This window comes from Lindgomyces ingoldianus, assembly GCF_010093535.1.
Source record: "Lindgomyces ingoldianus strain ATCC 200398 unplaced genomic scaffold BDR25scaffold_1, whole genome shotgun sequence".
NCBI classification, from domain to species: domain Eukaryota; kingdom Fungi; phylum Ascomycota; class Dothideomycetes; order Pleosporales; family Lindgomycetaceae; genus Lindgomyces; species Lindgomyces ingoldianus.
In genome coordinates, this window is record NW_022985162.1 from 3,021,120 (window position 1) to 3,038,622 (window position 17,503).

The window sequence follows — 17,503 nt, forward strand, 5'->3', positions numbered from 1 at the left end:
TTTCTGGTACTTCCCTTGGCCTTCTCTAGCACGGCGCCGCATATATATATATTTTTAGAAACGCCTTTAGGTCAAACAAAGACAATTAGTGACAAAGATAATAACTTACTACGAGAACTTGCCCTCGTCTGTAAGACGTTAGTAATATATTACATTAATCTTCCCCTTTTGTCTCCCACCTAAAACTCAAACTGTTTTCAGAAGAATCTACCCACAAATCTCCAGCGCCAGACCCAATCCCAGCTATCCTTTGTTTCCTCTACCCTCCAGTTCTGCACCGTGAGCCTGAAATATTTGCAGTTCCAAACCCCCGAGTTGGCTCTGCCATAGGCATAGATAGTGATGTAATGCAACGCCAGAGCAAGGCTGGAGGAGTACGGTTACAGGCATGCTTGACAGGACTTCTGCAGGCTTAAAATTTGATTATCATTTACATACATACCCGCCCACCCAACCAAAGCAAAGGCATCCCCCTAGACACCAACGCTGTGCTGTGCAACCCGCCCCCAACCGAACCCAGTACGATCCAAAATGCCACCGGTCCTGTCCGTCTACCTTTCTATTGTCTATATTCCCTCAGCATCATCCTTACCGTTACTTGACTTGAAAACCCGATGTCGAGCCAAAAGCTGGCTAATCATAAAATGGGCGACGTCCTCATCTGCCCAGTAGGAAAGATGGCTCGCGATGCTCGCTAGGAGGGAAATATCGAAGGCCTTGAATGTACGCCGTTAGCTTAAGATCTGGATTAGAGTAGATTTTGTTTTGGAGAGGGAGGGGTGGGTGATCGTACCCCTTCCTGAATACTATAATCGACCCTGCCATTCGCGTTCAACGCCCGAACTTTCGCCTCTTCCTTTCTCAACTTGCGACTCCGTTCCTCAAGGTCTTGCCACTCAAGATCCCTTTCCATGTCTCTCTCTTCCTCACCCCCCTTACTACCGCCGCCGCCGTCGCCAACATTTTCCCTACTCTTCCGCCGTTTCTGAAACCCCGCAAACAACGTCTCAATCTCAGCATCGATAAGCGTAGGTGGGTGTTCCCCCACCTCCCCCGTCGCAATCACTTCCTCCCCCAACCTCCGTTTCCTCTCCTCATTAAAGCCTCCTCTTGCCGGTCCCCCATCCTCCCCCCCAATCCCCATTCCCGCCCCTGGCCCTGGAATCACACCGGCCGCCACATTCGTCCCCGCCCCCACCGACAACGGCCTCGAACTCTTCTGGCCTGTGAGATCTTCCCTCATCCTCCCTGCATCCACCCCCGTAATGCCCAAACTCCGATTCAAAATCCCACTCGCAATGCCCGAACTCACGCTCGTCCAAAACTCCGTCATCCCCTGTCCCACTCTCGCGCCGATGCCTGTAAGACCCTGGGCAGCTGGTGCGCCGAAAATCCCCTTCTTAGTGTAGGGTAGCGGTTGCGGTTTTAGGGCCGACATGGCGGGGGAGATGAGAGGTTCTAGGCGGTAGGAGATGGGATCTGTGGGATGGAAGATGTTGAAGATTTGTTTCACGGCGGGAGAGGAGACAGTGATGTCGAAGGCTCTCTCATTAGGGATTTGGGAGTGGGGGTCGGGGGAGAATGGATCTTCGAGGGGGCTAGCGGGGGTTTCGGGCAGGACGAAGGAAGAAGATGAGGGTCTTGCAGCGATTGTTCGTCCTTTGAGCATTTGGAAGAGGCCAATGGGGGAGCCTAAGGCGTAGAAGTCCTCGACGGGGAAGTCGAGTTTGAGACTTTCTTCGGTGGCGCGTCGATGTTTGCTGGATTGGGATGGTCGGGAGTTTTTGTCTTTCTGTTGACATAGAATGTCGAACATGATGGCGGAACCGAGCGAGTGGCCAACCAAGGTGACTTTGCCTTTGAAGGAAGGGTTTCGTTCTTTGAAAAGGCGGTATATGCGATTGCATTCCTGCAAAACTATGCGAGAAATGTGGCCTTTGTACGCTGGGCTTTGGTAGAGAAGGATGTCCAGTGCAAGGTCGGTTATGAGATTGCGCACTGCCGGCACACCTTCTACCGTGATATCGTCCAGGTTGGGATATTCGTGATCCTCGAAATCTATGTCGCCAAGGTCATGTTCCTTGCGGTTATGCTTTAAGCTCTGCTTGGGGAAATCCAGGAGATGTCGCCAGCAAATGGGGAGGACCTGAATGCGACTGTTCTTTGTTTCCTTCTCAACCTCGGAATTAAGAGCTTGCAGATCAGGAGAATTCGCGTAGATAGCCTTGAGCGACTTGCGCATCGTGTTGACGTCATGAACGAAATTGACGCTCTCGAGGCGCATGCCCAGGCGCTGTCCGATGCCATGCGTTACTAGAAGTAGATGCTCGATTTCTCGGCCTTGCTCATCCTTGCTTTGATCTTTGTAGTCCTCGCGCATCTCCTTCTCGTCCCGTTTCCGAATTTCCTCCTCTTGCTTCTCCGAGTCTTCTGGCTGGGAGGATGTCATGAGGGAGGACATGTGTCGTTCAAGGGTCTTGCGCCTCGCTTCCGAAGGTGAATCCGCACGCTCGTCCTCGGATGTAGGCTCTGATGAAGGTGTCTGTGGTTGCTTCCCTGGATCTTCCCCGTAAGCCAATGATGGAGTGACGGGTCGTCCTGCAGCCTTCTTATCCTTCTTGTCTTTCTCTTCCCTCTCCATTTTGTCATCCTTGGGCTTAGGGTCTCTTTTCCTAGCAGGATCTACAAATCCTCGGATATATTTCATACCAGCGAAGTGTCCACCACCGGCGAATCTTGAATACAAAGTACTACCCATGCGGGTGAGGAAATCGTCAGTCAGTAACCAGGCCGCCATTTCGTCTTGATACGTCACGACCGAGTTCATATGAGCGCCAAACAGGCGATAGGTCCTTGGGCTATCTTCTGGGGTGGAGGACGCCGTGGGCTTCTCAGTTGTGATGTTTTCATCCACGCGATCGGAGTTTGCTTTCTCTCGGAGATCATCGAACGAAGACTTCGGGGTGACGGGATTGGAAGTCGAGTCACGCTGGTTAAGAAGCTTTCTATAGTCGTCACCGGCCTTGACATTCAGCGAAACAGGTCGCGTCCGTGGCTGCGAAGCAGAGCGTTTCTCGGCCAGCTTCGTAAACCGCCAAGGCTTAACTTTCAGGTAGCCCTCCTCCAGCTGTGTAGCCAGATTTTCATCCACAGGCTCTCCTTCGGCGGTAAACCATGTGCCTCTCTTGACTTCGTAGACAGGGCCAGGCCAGTATGCGGGGGCAAGCTCGCGGGTCTCAATCTCAACATCGAACAAATAGTCTTCATTGACCGACACTTTGGTACTTGTCTCAGGGCTCGGTGCTAGGTTCTGGGCTGCAGGCGAGAGTGGACTCAAGAGATCTCGCCTGGATTCTGAGGTGTCTGCTTCGTCGGCGAGTTTCTGGAAGGCGTTTTCTATGGCGCGGGAGTCTCCGGGAGAGAAGGGGATGAATTTCTTCGGTTTGGGGACAGGCTTGTCAGGGGATGGGGTGGCGTTGGAAGAAGGGAACGGTTTTCGTTTTGGGATCTAAGATAGTAGGCAGTTAGCCACGAACAGTATGAGGCGGGGGTAGGACAAATGGCAAAGACGCACATCGACTGCATGAAACCACCGCACGACGAGGGGGGGACAGTCATTGGGGTATTTACGCAGACTCAATCTATGCCTGCGGTTGATGGTATGGTCCCCTCCCCTCTGTGCGCCGATGGCCGCGGGAGCCGTCTTGTCTTTCTCATCGTCGTCCGTATGGGGGGGTTTGGGGGTGGCACTCCGGGAGCCCCAGGGAGAGAGAGCGTTGAGTCCTGCGGAGAGGAACCCGGGCTTGCTCTCTGGGGTGGACATGTGGCCACCAGCGTGCTGGTTTGTAGGCCAGTCCCAGATGACTCGCTGGACGCGCTGCGGGGCTGACTGGGAGGCAAGCAGGGGAGCTCGCAGCTGTTGGCGGAAGGAGAGGAGGGGCAGGAAGAGCGGGACGGGGCGGGCCGTCGTGATGAATTGGGGATCGTTGTATAAGTTGCGGCTGGATAAGGAGTGACTGAGGGTGGACAACACGAAAGGGAGAGTAGGAGAGCGAAATTGGGGGGACAATGCCAGGATGTTGGACGAGGCCGCTGAGCTGTGAAACCTTGCTTGACCATGTCGCGCCTGGACGTCAGAGGAAGTGCGCCACGACAACGCCACAGGCCGCCAACAAGCCGCCAACAGGCCGCCCACTGGCCGCCCGCTGCAGTGGGGTAGCCTCACCCCTCCCCCCCCCGCCCTCACAGGCACTTCACACAGGTGCCTCTCGCTGGGGCAACATCTCCCCACGCGCAATGGAGCTCCTCACGCGCAGTCGATCCTCGTCCATCCCCCGCGACTACTCTACCAGGCTTCCCGACCGCTTCACTGTCTACAATGCCGCCGAGCTGCTCGCCAAGTTGCTGGCTCTCGATAAGTTCCTGCACGCCTCCTCCTCGGCCCAGGAACACCTCCTTCGCTACGATTCCATCCTGCGCCCGAGCTCCTTGGAGATCCGCCAGTACTTGGAGGACTTTGTGCACGACACTGAGCCCGCCAAGCAGCTGCACGACCTCATCATGGGGCATCAAGTGCGCCTGCGTCGTCCAGATGGCATCGCCGCCGCCTGGGAGCACGCATACCGCAATGTCCGCCAAGGACGCGAATGGGTCAACGAAACCAAATTCAACCTCCAAGTTTACAAGGGCCGCGAGTGCACCAGCTCTGAAGCCTTTGCGGTCCTTCCCCAGATTGACGCCCTACTAGGGACGCGCCTGCAGGCCAGCTTTGATGTCCTCTATGCCAATGGTATACATATTCCGCCCTGATTTCCCTCATCCCCCTCTCCCCCTCCCCCTCCCCCCCTCTCCCTCCCCGCCTACCCCTCCCCGCCTACCCCTCTCTCCCCTGTCTCCTTCCTAAACATCCCGCCAGTCAAACGATTCCCATTCCTGCAACTGCCGGCCGAGCTCCGTATCCACATTTACTCGTACTGCCTCCCTCGAGCACCCTACGTGTCCATCTATGACGACCCTACTACCTCCTACAAGCCCCCGAAACCCAACCTGAACTTGCTCTCCGTCTCCCGCCAAATCCATGCCGAAGCCACAAAACACTCGTACGAGAATCGCATCCTCTTCCTCAAGCTCGTCCGCGGTCCCAACCTCCAACCCGTGAGCGTCCTTCCTCTCAGCCGTGCCTACCAAACAGCCACCCGCATGTCCCTGGATATGCGAAACTATTTCAAAAACTTAGAAATCCAGATTGCATATAATGCAACTCAACCACTGCCTAGGCAGTGGGGCTTACACGAGACCGAGATTTCTCTCCCTCGTCTGTTGGAGTTATTTCCGCACCTCGAGTCGGTTCTAGTATCCTTTCCCCACCCTCCTGTCATTATGAACTCACGCTTGCATGAGACTGCGACAAGAACGGCAGAATGGGTTGCGGAGCATACCCCAGCATCAATCCAGCTGTTCTGGGACTTCGAGGGCTTTGAGCATTGGGATGCTAAGAAAAGGATCGCTAAGCTGATGGGTGGGAGGCGTGGAATACAACTCGGTCACAGTGTGTTGAAACAATGTCTGCCGAAAAAGCGCTCTCCAGATCCTGCTGGTGGAAATATCTAATCACGTCAAGTACAGATTATCTCCGACTTCCCTTTCATGCCCTTCCTACATCCTTAATGAAAGCACGTTACCCCTCGGTAAAACTTCCCCGCACCTCCCATCTGCATCTCCCACGCATCCATCAGCTTCTAAATCCCCCGCTCTCCATCTCCGTCTCGTTAATCACCCTCACAGCAGCCCTCATCCAGTCCAGAGACCGGGACAGAGAAAACCTAGAAGTTGCGCTTAGCTCGCCGCCGTTCAGAATATTTCGCGATGCTTCTGTCACCGACTCAACGCTGCCACACGCCCTACCCGATGTAAAGGCTTGTTGCGCTGAGTTTTTCCTGTGACGAAGGGATTTTGGAACGTTGGGTTTCACCCACGATCGAGCCAAATATCGCCTGAGGACAGGAATATGCCTCCGAAGATGGATGAGCCAGCTCCAGAGAAGCTGAACGTGAAGTTCAGGGTTTCTTGGAGGGAAGAGGCGCCTGTGCAGTTCGTGATATTTGCTTCAAAATATATCACTTAGGATTTAATGGCTGCGTAGTCGAAAAATATTACCCCATCTCCGAGCCATGAATTGTACGCCAATTCTGTGTCAATCACGGCCGAGATGTTGTTGGATACGATATCAGCGCATACCCAACAACCTCAAGCTCTTTCACATGGTATTCTAGCAGCAACGGCATAACGCCCCGGTATTCCTCAGACACGGTGAACACCACATTTTGCGTATTGCCAGTTACTCGTCCAATTAATCCCAACCTGCTAGCGAGACCCAGTGATACCGTAGAAATCCTGACCGGCGTGATTATTCTTCGTACAGTCCGCGCTGTGGAGAAGATGCCTTCGGAGGGAGAAAGAAGAGGGGAGCGCGATTGCTTGCTCCGTCTAGTGGTAGAGGTCGGGAAAGGTGGCGTGGCTCTAGAGTTGGTTTCCTGTGATAAGGGATCAGGGGGCTATATTGGTATTATAGGTGGTGAAAGTCGAAGAAGTGGAGTAAAAGGCCGTTTGGGTCGTTTATGGAGCTGTAGTGGTGGAAACTGAAGTCGATCCGCGGGCGGAGCGGGCCGGTGTAGGTACCGGGGATGGGTGCTGGTGGGGATAGGCGTAGCCGTGGTTTGATTCACTGAGAGGGGAGAAATTGGGGTGGAATTGGAGCAAGTCGGATCAGCTGGACTTTGGAGAAATTCCGGAACCCTTTTCAATGTTTCCCTCTCGCGGTATTCACAGCGCTAGACAACGGAAACGGTGCTCTGCAGATGCAAATGCAGATGCAGATGCATTCTATGATCCTGCTATCGCCCACGATCACATCACCTCATATCTTCGCACTCCAGGTCTCGGAAAAACACGCGGGAGGATCGGGTGGTATGTCATGAGTATTTACGGAAGACCTCCCTGTACCCTGCAAACGATTGAGACTGAAGCGTCGCATATTGGAATCTAATCGGCGTTCTACAGAGTTGGCGTTCGCAGGGCATCCATCAGCGGGATAGCTTGGGACTAAGAGCTTGTAGAGAGAGGGATTGGGACTGAGAGAGGTAGGTGTGTGTGAGAGCATTCGAGTTTTGGATTGGAGGGTAGCTAGAGGGGGAGAAGCTCAAGTGTGTGATGACATCATAAGAGCTACTTTTCCTTGGTACGTCACAGAAAACAAGCGATCAGAGGATTCCTAATTAGTATACATCAGCCTGTCCTTGGGATTTAATTTAACCCCTCCTGAAACCTAGGAGCTATGGAAAGGATTTGCTAATAGTTTAATAGAAATTAGAGAGCTCAGGGGACTAAAAGACAAGGAGCTATCCGTACCTTCTTTACCGTTAGTAAGGTAGCTTCTAGTAGCTGGAGTGGTAGCATGAATCTGTAATTCGACCTGATGTGATAGAACTTGGAGAACGACAAGTGGAACAGCCTGATACTGTTACATACGTTGCAACTTATATTCTAAGGCTACTATACAGAAAGGTGTTTGGCAATTTTGCACCCCCATCTCACTTTCGTTTCGGCATAATCTAACAGAGACAGAGATAGACGGTATGTAAAATATGTAGAAGACATGATATAAGCGAGTGGAAGAAGAGAATAAACTGTACCATACACAAGCTCACCAACTGTTCACCGCCATCATTGAAGCGATCATCTCATCTCTCTTTAAATTTCAACCATTTTACTCTCCATGTCGTCGTTTCCATATCACTCATTGCGGAACGCATTGGAAAAGCGCAAGCAAGCTCAATATGGGCTCCTCCCCATGTCATGTCTCTCACTCACGCCCTCATTCTACCTCTTCGGCATTTCACTCCACGGCCGATGCGCCGGTCTCAACTGCTTCACCGCCTCCGGTTTCTCCAGCCCCAACGGTCCTGAAATCTGCTTCTCTTCCTCTCCATCTCTACTTCTCTCACTAAGCTCCGAATCCCTCCTCCCCATACCGGCAGCCCCAGTCGTAAGAACCCTCTCATCGTCATCCTGGCTTTTCCCTGCCAGCAAAGGCGATTTCCGATCCCCAGGCACGGGTTTGAAAGGATCGTAAATCGTCGGGATAGTGGAGCGTGGAGCCTGCGGCTTTACAGCTTGGTAGTCGTGCCCCATGCCGAGCGCTGAGGCGCTGGGTTCGAAGTCGCAGGTTTTGGAGTTGCGGGCGCGGTGGCAGAGAGAGACTATTGCCGACAGGGATGTTATAACTAGGAGGAGTCTGCGGGAAGGATGAGTTAGTGGATTTATATGGGAAGGTGAAACGATGGGGGTGCGCTTACAATCCAACCCCTCCGCCGATAGAATACCCTTTGCTAAGTGGACATAGCATCTCGAATCCCCGGAGGTCTGTAGAAGAGGATATATCGAGACCGCTGCAGATTCCGTCTAGCTTTAGGGCGAGGGTGAGAGTGGTGGCGAAGGCTGCGGCCATGGCGAGCATGCAAAGGAACTCGAGAGGGACGAGGAGGTATGGCGAGACTTTTAGGCGTTGGGACTTGAGCGAGAGGATGATGAAGGTGCCGGTTAGAAAGGAGAAACAGCCCTGGGGTGATGTTAGATCTACAACAAAGCTATGACGGAGAGACAGAGGTAGTATGAAGGAAACCTAGAGAGGAAGGAGGAGGAGGAGGAGGAGGAGGGGAAGGAGGGGAAGACGAACAGCAGCAATGGCTACACAAATCCTCATCTGGCTTCCAACCGCGGCATCGAAGAAATCCTCCCACGTATCTTCCTTCGATGCATCCAGTAGCACAGTATCCAGGACAGCGTTTCCGCGTACCTCGACATCGTGGATAATTGTCAGCGCTATTGATGTCAGTCACTTACACAGTCCAGCTTCAATCTCAACTCTAGCAGTAACTAGGTTGGGAGATGGTATACACATACCCCAAGCTCCAAGCCCGACAACCCCCAACGCAACCACCGCAGCCAAAGTCCTGAACCCGGCCAACACAAACGTCCCACAACCCATGCCTACTAACAGCTTAAAAAAATCGTCAAAGGGAAAATAAAAACGAATGTAAAACCCAGATCCAGCTGGCAAGCTACCAGAGCAACACGAATAGAACAAGAAATGAACCTTCGTTTCCGACCGACAAGCAACGACACCAAAGTCTCAAAACTCAGGCTGAAGTGCCAGGCTTAAAGGAACAGAACAGACATTCAAACCACCCACACACGCACAGATTTTCCACGCACGCATATGTACGGCGTCAGCCATATATCCACGAGCCTGGCCGCAGGACAATGCCGGGAGCTTGGGCTCGCACGGAGTGGCTTGTTACGGTCATCGTCGTCGAATCTGCAGCTTAGAACCCCGATGTATGAACAGGGCTGGCAGCGCCACTTGATGAATGCAGTTGGCTCTAATGTGACAAGAGTCGTTCACTCACCGACCACGTATTAGAGGGACGACATCAAGCAGAGCAACCAATCACAGATCTTCAAGTTGAAGCTTGCAGGGACGGAAGACGTGAGTGCATATCCGGGGCGCAAGCTTTCCGATGACGGCGTGGGGTGGTTACTTCGATGCGCCAATCGCCGGGGGACAGTTGTTGGCGAAAATCTTGATATTTTGATAAAGAGGGTAGTGATTGGAATGCTGAAACTGGCCTGAAGCATGATTGTTGAGGTGAGGGCTTGAGTCGTAGGGCTGAAACAGTCGCATGTTGGAACCCCTGCAGGCTGACGTCCCCTGCATACCGAGACCAACATTCGTCCCTCAATTGAGGTGGCTTTGCATCGCGCATGGCTTGTGATGGTTTTGTGCGTGTGAGTAGTGGTGTGGTGAATATGTGGGACACACAAGCCCGTTGCGTTGATATATACATAAGAGAGATGAAAAGGAAAGGGTCGCATAAACGCAAAAGACGCATTAACCTCACCCACAGAGAGATAATAGCAGCTGGACAAATAACAAGACCACAAAGTCCTACACGTAATCATCGTCGTAGTTGAGCGGGATATATTCTTTCTTCTTCCAAATCCGCCGAGCCACGTTCACGCACCAATTGAGGACCAGGCCAAAACTGATCATTGAGACGCAAAAGATGAGGAATAGCAGAGCGTTGGAGTGGTTGGTTTCCACAACAACGGTCACTGCGCCAGTTGCCTATGCATGAATGTTAAGCATGAAGCTATGACAGGGTCGGTAAGGTACGTACCTTCTCAAGCTTAACTGCCTTGGTAAGACCCAGCGACTTCCCGGCCTTGTCAACAGCAACGACTCGGATGTACGATCCGCGGTCCTGAGGAAGCCTGATCCTCGTCTCGAATCCGCTTTTGTCGATTTTTGACGACACTTGCCACCTGATTTCGTCTTGGTAGCCCGTCCAAGCCCGTTTATCGCCAGTTTCCAGGATCCATTGATATACCTTCGTCGCCCCATTCCAACTCACATAAGCCGAGCCATCCACAATTGCCATTTCTGGATCTGTGTCGGGCGTCCCGGTCCAATTGAACTTCATCACACGGTAGCTCTGGACATCTCCTGTATGAAACCGACTCGCGGCTCCAAAATGCGTTTCACACAATACCACGCCATTAGGCGCGAACTCTGTGAATGCGCTGTTGTAACCATATCCCACCAAAACGTTGCCATTAGGTAGGACTTGCATATTCCCCTGCGATGAGCTAGATATTTCTAGGGGGTTGGTATACTGTGTATCAAGTCGTGCAGACATCGCGTGCGTATCGATCCGAACTCTCATTGCGCGACTAAAATGCGCGTTCTCCTTCCGCCCTGGGGCCTGTGCGCCGTTGTTGAAGAGACTGATCGTGGTGTAGTTATCGTGCCAGCGGGCATCGTGTTGGAATGTGAAATCTGTTGCTCTGCCGTCGGAAAGGTCAGTGAAGTTGTTTCGGCGCCCGCCAAGGATCCAGAGGACTTCTCCCGTCTCTCCAGAGATGTAGCTGATTGTGCTGGTATACCGCGACGATATTAAGTAGTTCCCCTGAAGATCTTTTTCGACGCTGTTAATGTGGAAGAAATCCCAGGGGTTCCCGCTACCGCCTTGGGTTCCGAGGTTGTGGTATGAGTCTGTGGGGGAAAAGTGCTCGGATGCCCGCCACTGGAAGACGAGCTTGCCGGTCAAAATGTCGAGTTCTTGGAACACGCTGTCCCAGATGTGTCCTTTAGGGGATCCACCGAGTGGAGTGAGATCGACTACTTGGACGTCATATATGGTGATGAGAGCGGTTCCTGCGTCAGTGAAGCGGAACTCGTGTAGGTCAGCCTCCAGGCCATTGGCGGCTTTCATACGCGCAACCTCTTTATATGAGGAATCTAACTATTTACAAGTCAGTGGGGTTGATGCTACAACATGTTTTAGTTTGAAAGAAGCCACACCATGATGTATTGCCCATTGCCATGCCCTCCAATAGCATCATTGCCAGACCAGAACGTTAGGTACTGCTTCCCACGGTACTCCTGCGCCATCAAATTATACGTCTGTTCGTATCCCGTCGCCGCCCACACCACGTTGCCCTCAGCATCCAATATCATCGGGCCTCGACCTTCCTCAGGCACAGCAAAGCCCCGAGGATTGAACATCGTATATGATCCATCATCGCAACGTGAATGGGTACTTAGGATATTAAGGCGTGGAGCCACCATCTTAGATGAGTGGAAAGTTTGCACAGGGTAAGGACCATATTCGCCGTTCTCGAATTTTTGGTCGTTGAGATATGGAGGTGTATCAGCCAGGACGCTGCAGATGCTCGGGAAAAGGAGGCAGAAAAGGAGGGACTTTGGTAGGAGTAGAAGATTGGAAAGCATGGCTGAAAGAGGGAAAAGGTGGGCATTGATTGATGGAGAGAGCTAGGTGTGGACAAGTGGCAAAGACAAGAGAATAGTATCAATGAAAGAAGCACGGGAAAAGTCGAGTGAAGTCTAGCAGAAGAGTCGGGTCCCAATAATCATTTTCAGTCTAAATGTTTCCATCAGTTTGCCGCGTCAGGTGGATATCTGCTAGCAATACATAAGTGGGATAGGCGCCATGCGTCGTCACCACCGCGGACAAGTCGCAAATTTAGGGATGAAGGCAATGGGCCCCTTGCACAACCATGCTTCGTCACGATATATGCTCTGGCCTTGCTGTTCGAATATACGATAAGTCATATATTACTATTCGACAACTTTGGATAATCGAAAACAGTAGCAAAACTCCTCATAGGTTTGGTCGGGTTCTCAGGGCACATGTAACAATCGGATAGGCACCGTAGCAGCCAATCGATCATTCCTCTCAACGAGTGTTTCCGTATGCCAATCTGGCGAGTTGATCCTGGGCATTTGAAACGTATCAAGGCTTTATCAGATTAGCGTTGATGTATTGCTCTCTTTAGTTCGCCTTGCATTGGTGAATGACGAGGCTGGGTGGGCATTGAACGCGTGGCTCGCTCTGTTCTCCTGAGAATGGCGTGGCGGCGTGAAGCCCTCTCATCCAATACCCTGAGATGTAAGAAAACATCGATGAGGAAGTGGATGTGAAGGAATCAAGCCCAAATCAAAAGATAAAGGATAATTGAATGATGTTGATACATGTATCAGGAAAAGCAGTGTTAAACACAGCTGTGTTCCAGAAGCGCAGCTGGGTTGAGGCGCAGGACGAGAAACCTTCGAAGTGAAACCAAAAAGCTTAGCCTTCTTGGCTAGTGGGGCACCAGCCTCCCAACACCATATCTCCCTCTGTCTCCTCCAAACAGACCTTATATCTATAGAGCTCCTAGGGTTCTCCCTCGGAGGTGGCAGTGTAACGGCGAGTAGCTCTGGTAGCTGTATCAGCCCCCACACCGTCTTCCGCGTGGTACCTGATCATCGAGCATTCGCCCGTCTGCTTCCACGCAACCATCGAAGAATTCTATCCGTTACACGGCCAGTCAGTTAGGAAGAGAAAATGGTCCCACACCTCAAAGAGAGGGCCAGAATGGAATTCCGCAAGGGCTAGCCCCAACTCTGTCGTTCGCTGACAGCCCGTCAGCTAAACGGAGAAGGTGCTCTCAGCTGAGAGAGTTCGCCTTTCTGCCTTGCTTACTACTGTCTATCATTTCTGTGTGCTCGCTTGCTATTCTGTCTGCAGTTGCTACCTTTGTAGGAAAGTCAGTTTCTGTCCAAGTGCAGCTACTAAAGTTTCTACTCTACTTGGCAGGGAAAGTCTTGGACCCCATGGGTCCATTCTTGGAGGCATGTGATTTTACACCACTCCCCCTGTGGTGGCAACACCTAGTGTTAAATCACTCGGGTCACTGCTACATTTCACTTATAAGCTTGCTTACACAGCTTAAGCCGTTTTCCTCTGAATTAACTCTATATTCTGCATAGTAAAGCGTCTTTCAGCCCCCCTATCTCTTAGTTCTCCGTTTGCCACTTATTTAGAGATATGAGCGAAGACTCTGTGGTAGGATGAGTAGGGCCAAGGATCTGCTTCCGCATTAAAAGCACGTTCTCATTAGCGATATAGCCTCCTGATTGCGACTTTGAGAGTTGAGCGTGAATGAGAGATTATATATACCGCCAGCGTGGCTAGATGCTCCTCTCCAAGTATTCTCTTTCTTGTTACCAGCGCTCGCACTTCTAGGTCTTCGCCCTTCTTCCACCGCCTTTGTCTCCAGAACGTCGATACTAGATGGGCTATGCTTATAAGAATGCAGGGGTGTTTCGGCACAATGGCCCTCTCATATCCTTTTAGTACTCGCCAGTGCATTGCTCCCGCCTCTTCATACTTGCTCTACTTCTCCAACACCGACTCAAGCTAGCTGACGCCGGTGAGAGTGTCTGGGTGCTCCAGCCCAAGGGACTTCTTTCTTCCTTCTTGTGCTCGCCGGTCCATCGCTTCCGCCTCTTCAGACTTGCCCTGCCTCTCCAACGCTGACCTAAGCTGGCTGACACTGGTCAGCGTGTCTGAGTGCTCTAGCCTGAGGACTTTCTCATATCCTTCTAGCGCTCGCCGGTACATCGCTTCTGCCTCTTCATCCTTGCCCTGCATTGACAACACCGATCCAAGCTGGCTGACACTGGTGAGCGTGTCTGGGTGCTCCCGCCCGAGCTTCTCATATCCTTCCAGTGCTCGCCGGTGCATCGCTTCCGCCTCTTCATACTTGGCCTGCCCCTCCAACACCGACCCAAGCTGGCTCACGCTAATGAGCGTGTCTAGGTGCTCCAGCCCCAGGACCTCCTCTTTTCTTTCCGTTGACATTCGAGAAGCTCTCTCTGCAGACCTGTACTCGCCTCTAAGGTGTAGATACCATCCTACGCTTAGTCCAATATCTGCTTGATTCAAAATGTCCTCCTTGTCAGCCGTCACATGGCTTATAGCCTCTCTCGCATAAGGAAGGAGTACGTCGCAGTCGGCCCATGTTTTATAGTCGCCACTCGGGAATACTGCGCTTAGAACTCTAATTGACTCCTTCACCCATTTAACTGTTTATCTGCCTCAGGCCACGTCCTCATTGATACCTGCACGAGAGGGTGCATGTTAAACGACTGCTTTCCGATCTCAACCCGTACAAGGGAGAAGCTAAGCAGAGGCGCTAGAGCATCGTCAAAGTCTAGCTGGTTGGTGTCGTATTGCAACAAGGACTTCGGAATCCCCTGTTTATCGAACATACTCATGAGTGCAAGCAGCTCTGCGGCTGGCTGCTTTGTCTTCTGGATCTGCGTAAACGAAACCTGCCATGTCGCAATCACCGCGTGTCGTATGCTGTGATCCCGCCGGAGGTCTCCCAGCCCTTTCTTGCCAAGGAGGCGCACCTGATTAGCTTCGCTCTCGCGGAACAGCTTAAGGTAATCCGATATGGTTGTCATAGGTGCTCTTGTCTTGATGTACCCTGTGGCGTGGGTGATGGCAAGTGGAATGCACTCTAGAGCCTGGACTAAGGCTTTTGCGTCGGCTTCGCTGGACTCGTCAAATGGCACTCTGGTCTGAAATAGCGCTAGTGCGTCCTCTTCTTTCATCGGCTCAACCTGGATAATGCTACCCTGCGTCCCAATGAGGCTCATCGCTGCAATATTGTTCCTAGAGGTAATGAGGATTGTTCCATTCGGGGTTTGAGGGAGGAAGCCTTCGAGAGGCCTCCTATGGCTCATGATGTCTCTTATCTGAGCGGCGTCTGCGATATTTTCATCGTCGTCAAAAAACACCCTATCATCACTAGCATTGTCCAGTATCATAAGCCAATGCCCATTCTTCCTAACTGACAGCCAAGCGTATACGAGTTCCAAGATATCCGCCTCTGTGTCTTCTCGCCCGGGTAGTGGAATGCTGTCAGCTAGCTCTCGAAACCTTTGCTCGAATCTAGTACGATTGCTTGCGTGAATCTAAACTACTAGGGCACATGGCTCCGCCTGTTGGGTTCTATACGCATACTCAATTGCGATCTGCGACTTCCTACGATATGTTAACCAGTCATCCAAAAGAATACCTCAAAAAATTGCCTACCCTACGCCCCTGGCCCAACAAGAGCAATGCGGGTATGGCTCTTTGAGGCTATTCGTTTCTTGCTGATATCTTCGACAAAAAACTCGTCCTTTGCAAAAGGGACTATGAACAGCGCATTAGTCACTGGTAAGAACACATATAAGATTCCCTGCTACCATACTCAATAGTCTACGCATTTACGTACAACAATTATTTGCCACGTTAGAGGGGGTTATTCTTTGATTCTCCAGGTCTTGTTGGATAAAGGTCTTGAGAATACCGCAGATGGCACGGTGCCTGTAATCATCTTTACTACTGTATCTAGCCATCTGTATGTGATTTGCATCAATGATCTCAACTGTTTCTAATGTTTATGGGAGATCAAGCTTTGATGAGAAGTCATCCACAACCTTTACTTGTTAGCGTTAAATAAGTAGATTGCGGCATATAGTATCCAGCATTAATAAAAAGCATACCTTCTCGCCTAGTCTTATCATGCCTCGTGCTTCCTGGAATGAATGAACCTTGATTCCGCTCTTAAACACAATTGCCTTGAACTGCTCATGGATATTATCGAGAACTTCACTATTTACTTCTAACGTCTCTAGCAACTTCTTGTTCGAGTCCTGGAGGGTGACGCGAGCAAGATTAGAGGCGACCTGACCCCAGCCAGCAATTGCGCTGCCCTGGTGTGGGGTCCCGAGGAAAATGATGAGCTTTGTCCATTCTCGGATTTTGTCTGATCGATTAATGGCCTATAATAAGTAAGCCAGGATCAGGGATACATGTAAACTAAGGATTGTAAAGCATTTACATCTTTAATAATAATGCCACCAAGACTGTTAAAGAAACTAATTTAGGCCACAGACTGTGATTACCGTACTCCATCGTTGAACTCTCTTTCGAGTCTAACTGACGAATCTCGCCCATGCTGGGAAATGGTGTTCTTATTGTTCGCCTGGAAAAGGCCGCCTATAACATCTGTGTTGTACCCATACGTCCACACTCTAGCCTGAGGTATATCCGACGCGAGGCACTCTTCTGACCAGAAGACATTAGATGGCGGTGGTAAGGAGACATGTGCTTGTCCCGTGCTTGTCGAGGGAGGATTGACCACTCGATGCTTAAACAAGGACATGAAGCCTTTGGGTTTCTTGGCGGTGTCCTCGGCACTGGCCGCTGGTGTGGCTTCCCAGGTTTCTCGAGGATGTCCGCGAAGGCCGTGGACGAGTATTATACTGTAGAGAGTCAGTAAAGCGCAGTAAAATGCATGTAATATTATCTAACTTCAAATTAAACTGCTCGTCGCTCTCCTCTCCACGCGAGAGCCTTGAGAGGCCGTCACGGTAGATAGTTACCATAGCTGCAGCAGGTCTAGGCTACTTCGTCTTGAAGCGACGGAAAAGCACAGAGTTGAGCGTGCCCTTTGTAGGGTTCGTAGTATATGTACACCGCGGAAAGATTGATTGGAGGAGAACATCTTCCAAGGTGCGGCGAGGCGGAAACCAGGCAACGTCAAGCTCAGCCTCGCGCTTGGCCGCAGGGAGGGGGCCGAATTTCAGCACCTTCGCCAATTGCTGCGTGCACAAGGAGGCATTTTTTGAACAACGCTGAGAGCAGGTGGGGGTGTTCTGTGCATGTCAGCCGTGCTGGTGCCGGCAAGGGTGCCCCTCCTCCTGCCGTGCACCAGCGGGCCGATGCTCTAGTCTCCATTTTGAAGGATCTCGATCCTGTTGATGTAGCTAAAAAAATGTTCCCATTAAGTTTCGGTAGTATTTCTATCTAAGGTCTCCACGACAAGGCTATTTCATTGAGGAAGAAATTCTTTCAGTTGCTAATACTAGTCCTCGGCCTTGGCATCTTTGAATGTCGTCATCACCTAAGGCTCTCCCTATGCGAATGTCCCAGCAGAATGAAGCTACATTTTAGAGCAACCTATGTCGTAGATTGTATACTTGTATTCTATGCAAAGTGTAACGTAGACGGGACGGGTTCGAAGGTAGAGCCGACAGTGG

The 17,503-nt window shown here is 51.4% G+C and overlaps 7 protein-coding genes across 7 annotated transcripts; 2 read left to right on the forward strand and 5 right to left on the reverse strand.

The window, feature by feature from the left end:
• Window positions 1–475: 475 nt before the first annotated feature.
• Window positions 476–4,085, reverse strand: BDR25DRAFT_251103 (DDHD-domain-containing protein). Its single transcript, XM_033686106.1, has 3 exons — window positions 3,575–4,085; window positions 794–3,508; window positions 476–716 (listed from the first exon to the last, which is right to left on the reverse strand). Exons 1-3 carry the CDS (start codon window positions 3,821–3,823, stop codon window positions 567–569), a joined length of 3,114 nt encoding a protein of 1,037 aa, XP_033555178.1. The 5' UTR covers window positions 3,824–4,085; the 3' UTR covers window positions 476–566.
• BDR25DRAFT_365519 (uncharacterized protein) lies at window positions 4,069–6,024 on the forward strand (the record flags this gene model as incomplete). The annotated part of the gene is made up of 2 exons (XM_033696896.1): window positions 4,069–4,789; window positions 4,916–6,024. 2 exons carry the CDS (start codon window positions 4,069–4,071, stop codon window positions 5,608–5,610), a joined length of 1,416 nt encoding a protein of 471 aa, XP_033555179.1. The 3' UTR covers window positions 5,611–6,024.
• A 1,836-nt stretch (window positions 6,025–7,860) lies between these two features.
• On the reverse strand, window positions 7,861–9,243 carry BDR25DRAFT_365527 (uncharacterized protein). The gene is made up of 4 exons (XM_033696897.1): window positions 8,962–9,243; window positions 8,735–8,880; window positions 8,355–8,617; window positions 7,861–8,293 (listed from the first exon to the last, which is right to left on the reverse strand). The coding sequence occupies exons 1-4, from the start codon at window positions 9,044–9,046 to the stop codon at window positions 7,879–7,881; spliced, it is 909 nt and encodes a 302-aa protein (XP_033555180.1). The 5' UTR covers window positions 9,047–9,243; the 3' UTR covers window positions 7,861–7,878.
• Window positions 9,244–10,211: 968 nt separating this feature from the next.
• Window positions 10,212–11,908, reverse strand: BDR25DRAFT_365533 (uncharacterized protein; the record flags this gene model as incomplete). The annotated part of the gene is made up of 2 exons (XM_033696898.1): window positions 11,423–11,908; window positions 10,212–11,363 (listed from the first exon to the last, which is right to left on the reverse strand). Exons 1-2 carry the CDS (start codon window positions 11,849–11,851, stop codon window positions 10,212–10,214), a joined length of 1,581 nt encoding a protein of 526 aa, XP_033555181.1. The 5' UTR covers window positions 11,852–11,908.
• A 230-nt stretch (window positions 11,909–12,138) lies between these two features.
• On the forward strand, window positions 12,139–13,263 carry BDR25DRAFT_348593 (uncharacterized protein; the record flags this gene model as incomplete). The annotated part of the gene is made up of 9 exons (XM_033694443.1): window positions 12,139–12,253; window positions 12,289–12,349; window positions 12,380–12,448; window positions 12,487–12,558; window positions 12,623–12,666; window positions 12,697–12,816; window positions 12,848–12,950; window positions 12,988–13,170; window positions 13,227–13,263. 9 exons carry the CDS (start codon window positions 12,139–12,141, stop codon window positions 13,261–13,263), a joined length of 804 nt encoding a protein of 267 aa, XP_033555182.1.
• Window positions 13,264–13,823: 560 nt separating this feature from the next.
• Window positions 13,824–14,683, reverse strand: BDR25DRAFT_321365 (uncharacterized protein; the record flags this gene model as incomplete). The annotated part of the gene is made up of 3 exons (XM_033691959.1): window positions 13,824–14,279; window positions 14,376–14,466; window positions 14,514–14,683. The coding sequence occupies 3 exons, from the start codon at window positions 14,681–14,683 to the stop codon at window positions 13,824–13,826; spliced, it is 717 nt and encodes a 238-aa protein (XP_033555183.1).
• Window positions 14,684–15,913: 1,230 nt separating this feature from the next.
• Window positions 15,914–16,740, reverse strand: BDR25DRAFT_206036 (uncharacterized protein; the record flags this gene model as incomplete). Its single annotated transcript, XM_033684476.1, has 3 exons — window positions 15,914–16,243; window positions 16,303–16,327; window positions 16,406–16,740. Coding segments are annotated over 3 exons (690 nt in total), but the record flags the coding sequence as incomplete, so codon positions are not given.
• Window positions 16,741–17,503: the final 763 nt, after the last annotated feature.

Coding starts and splice junctions, on each gene's coding strand:
- BDR25DRAFT_251103 (XM_033686106.1), bottom strand. CDS start 3,823: ATGTCCACCCCAGAGAGCAAGCCCGGGTTCCTCTCCGCAGGACTCAAC. Junction 3,509..3,574: donor GGTGGTTTCATGCAGTCGAT/GTGCGTCTTTGC, acceptor CTACTATCTTAG/ATCCCAAAACGAAAACCGTT. Junction 717..793: donor ATTATAGTATTCAGGAAGGG/GTACGATCACCC, acceptor CGTACATTCAAG/GCCTTCGATATTTCCCTCCT.
- BDR25DRAFT_365527 (XM_033696897.1), bottom strand. CDS start 9,046: ATGGGTTGTGGGACGTTTGTGTTGGCCGGGTTCAGGACTTTGGCTGCG. Junction 8,881..8,961: donor TGTCGGGCTTGGAGCTTGGG/GTATGTGTATAC, acceptor TGACATCAATAG/CGCTGACAATTATCCACGAT. Junction 8,618..8,734: donor TTTGTGTAGCCATTGCTGCT/GTTCGTCTTCCC, acceptor ACATCACCCCAG/GGCTGTTTCTCCTTTCTAAC.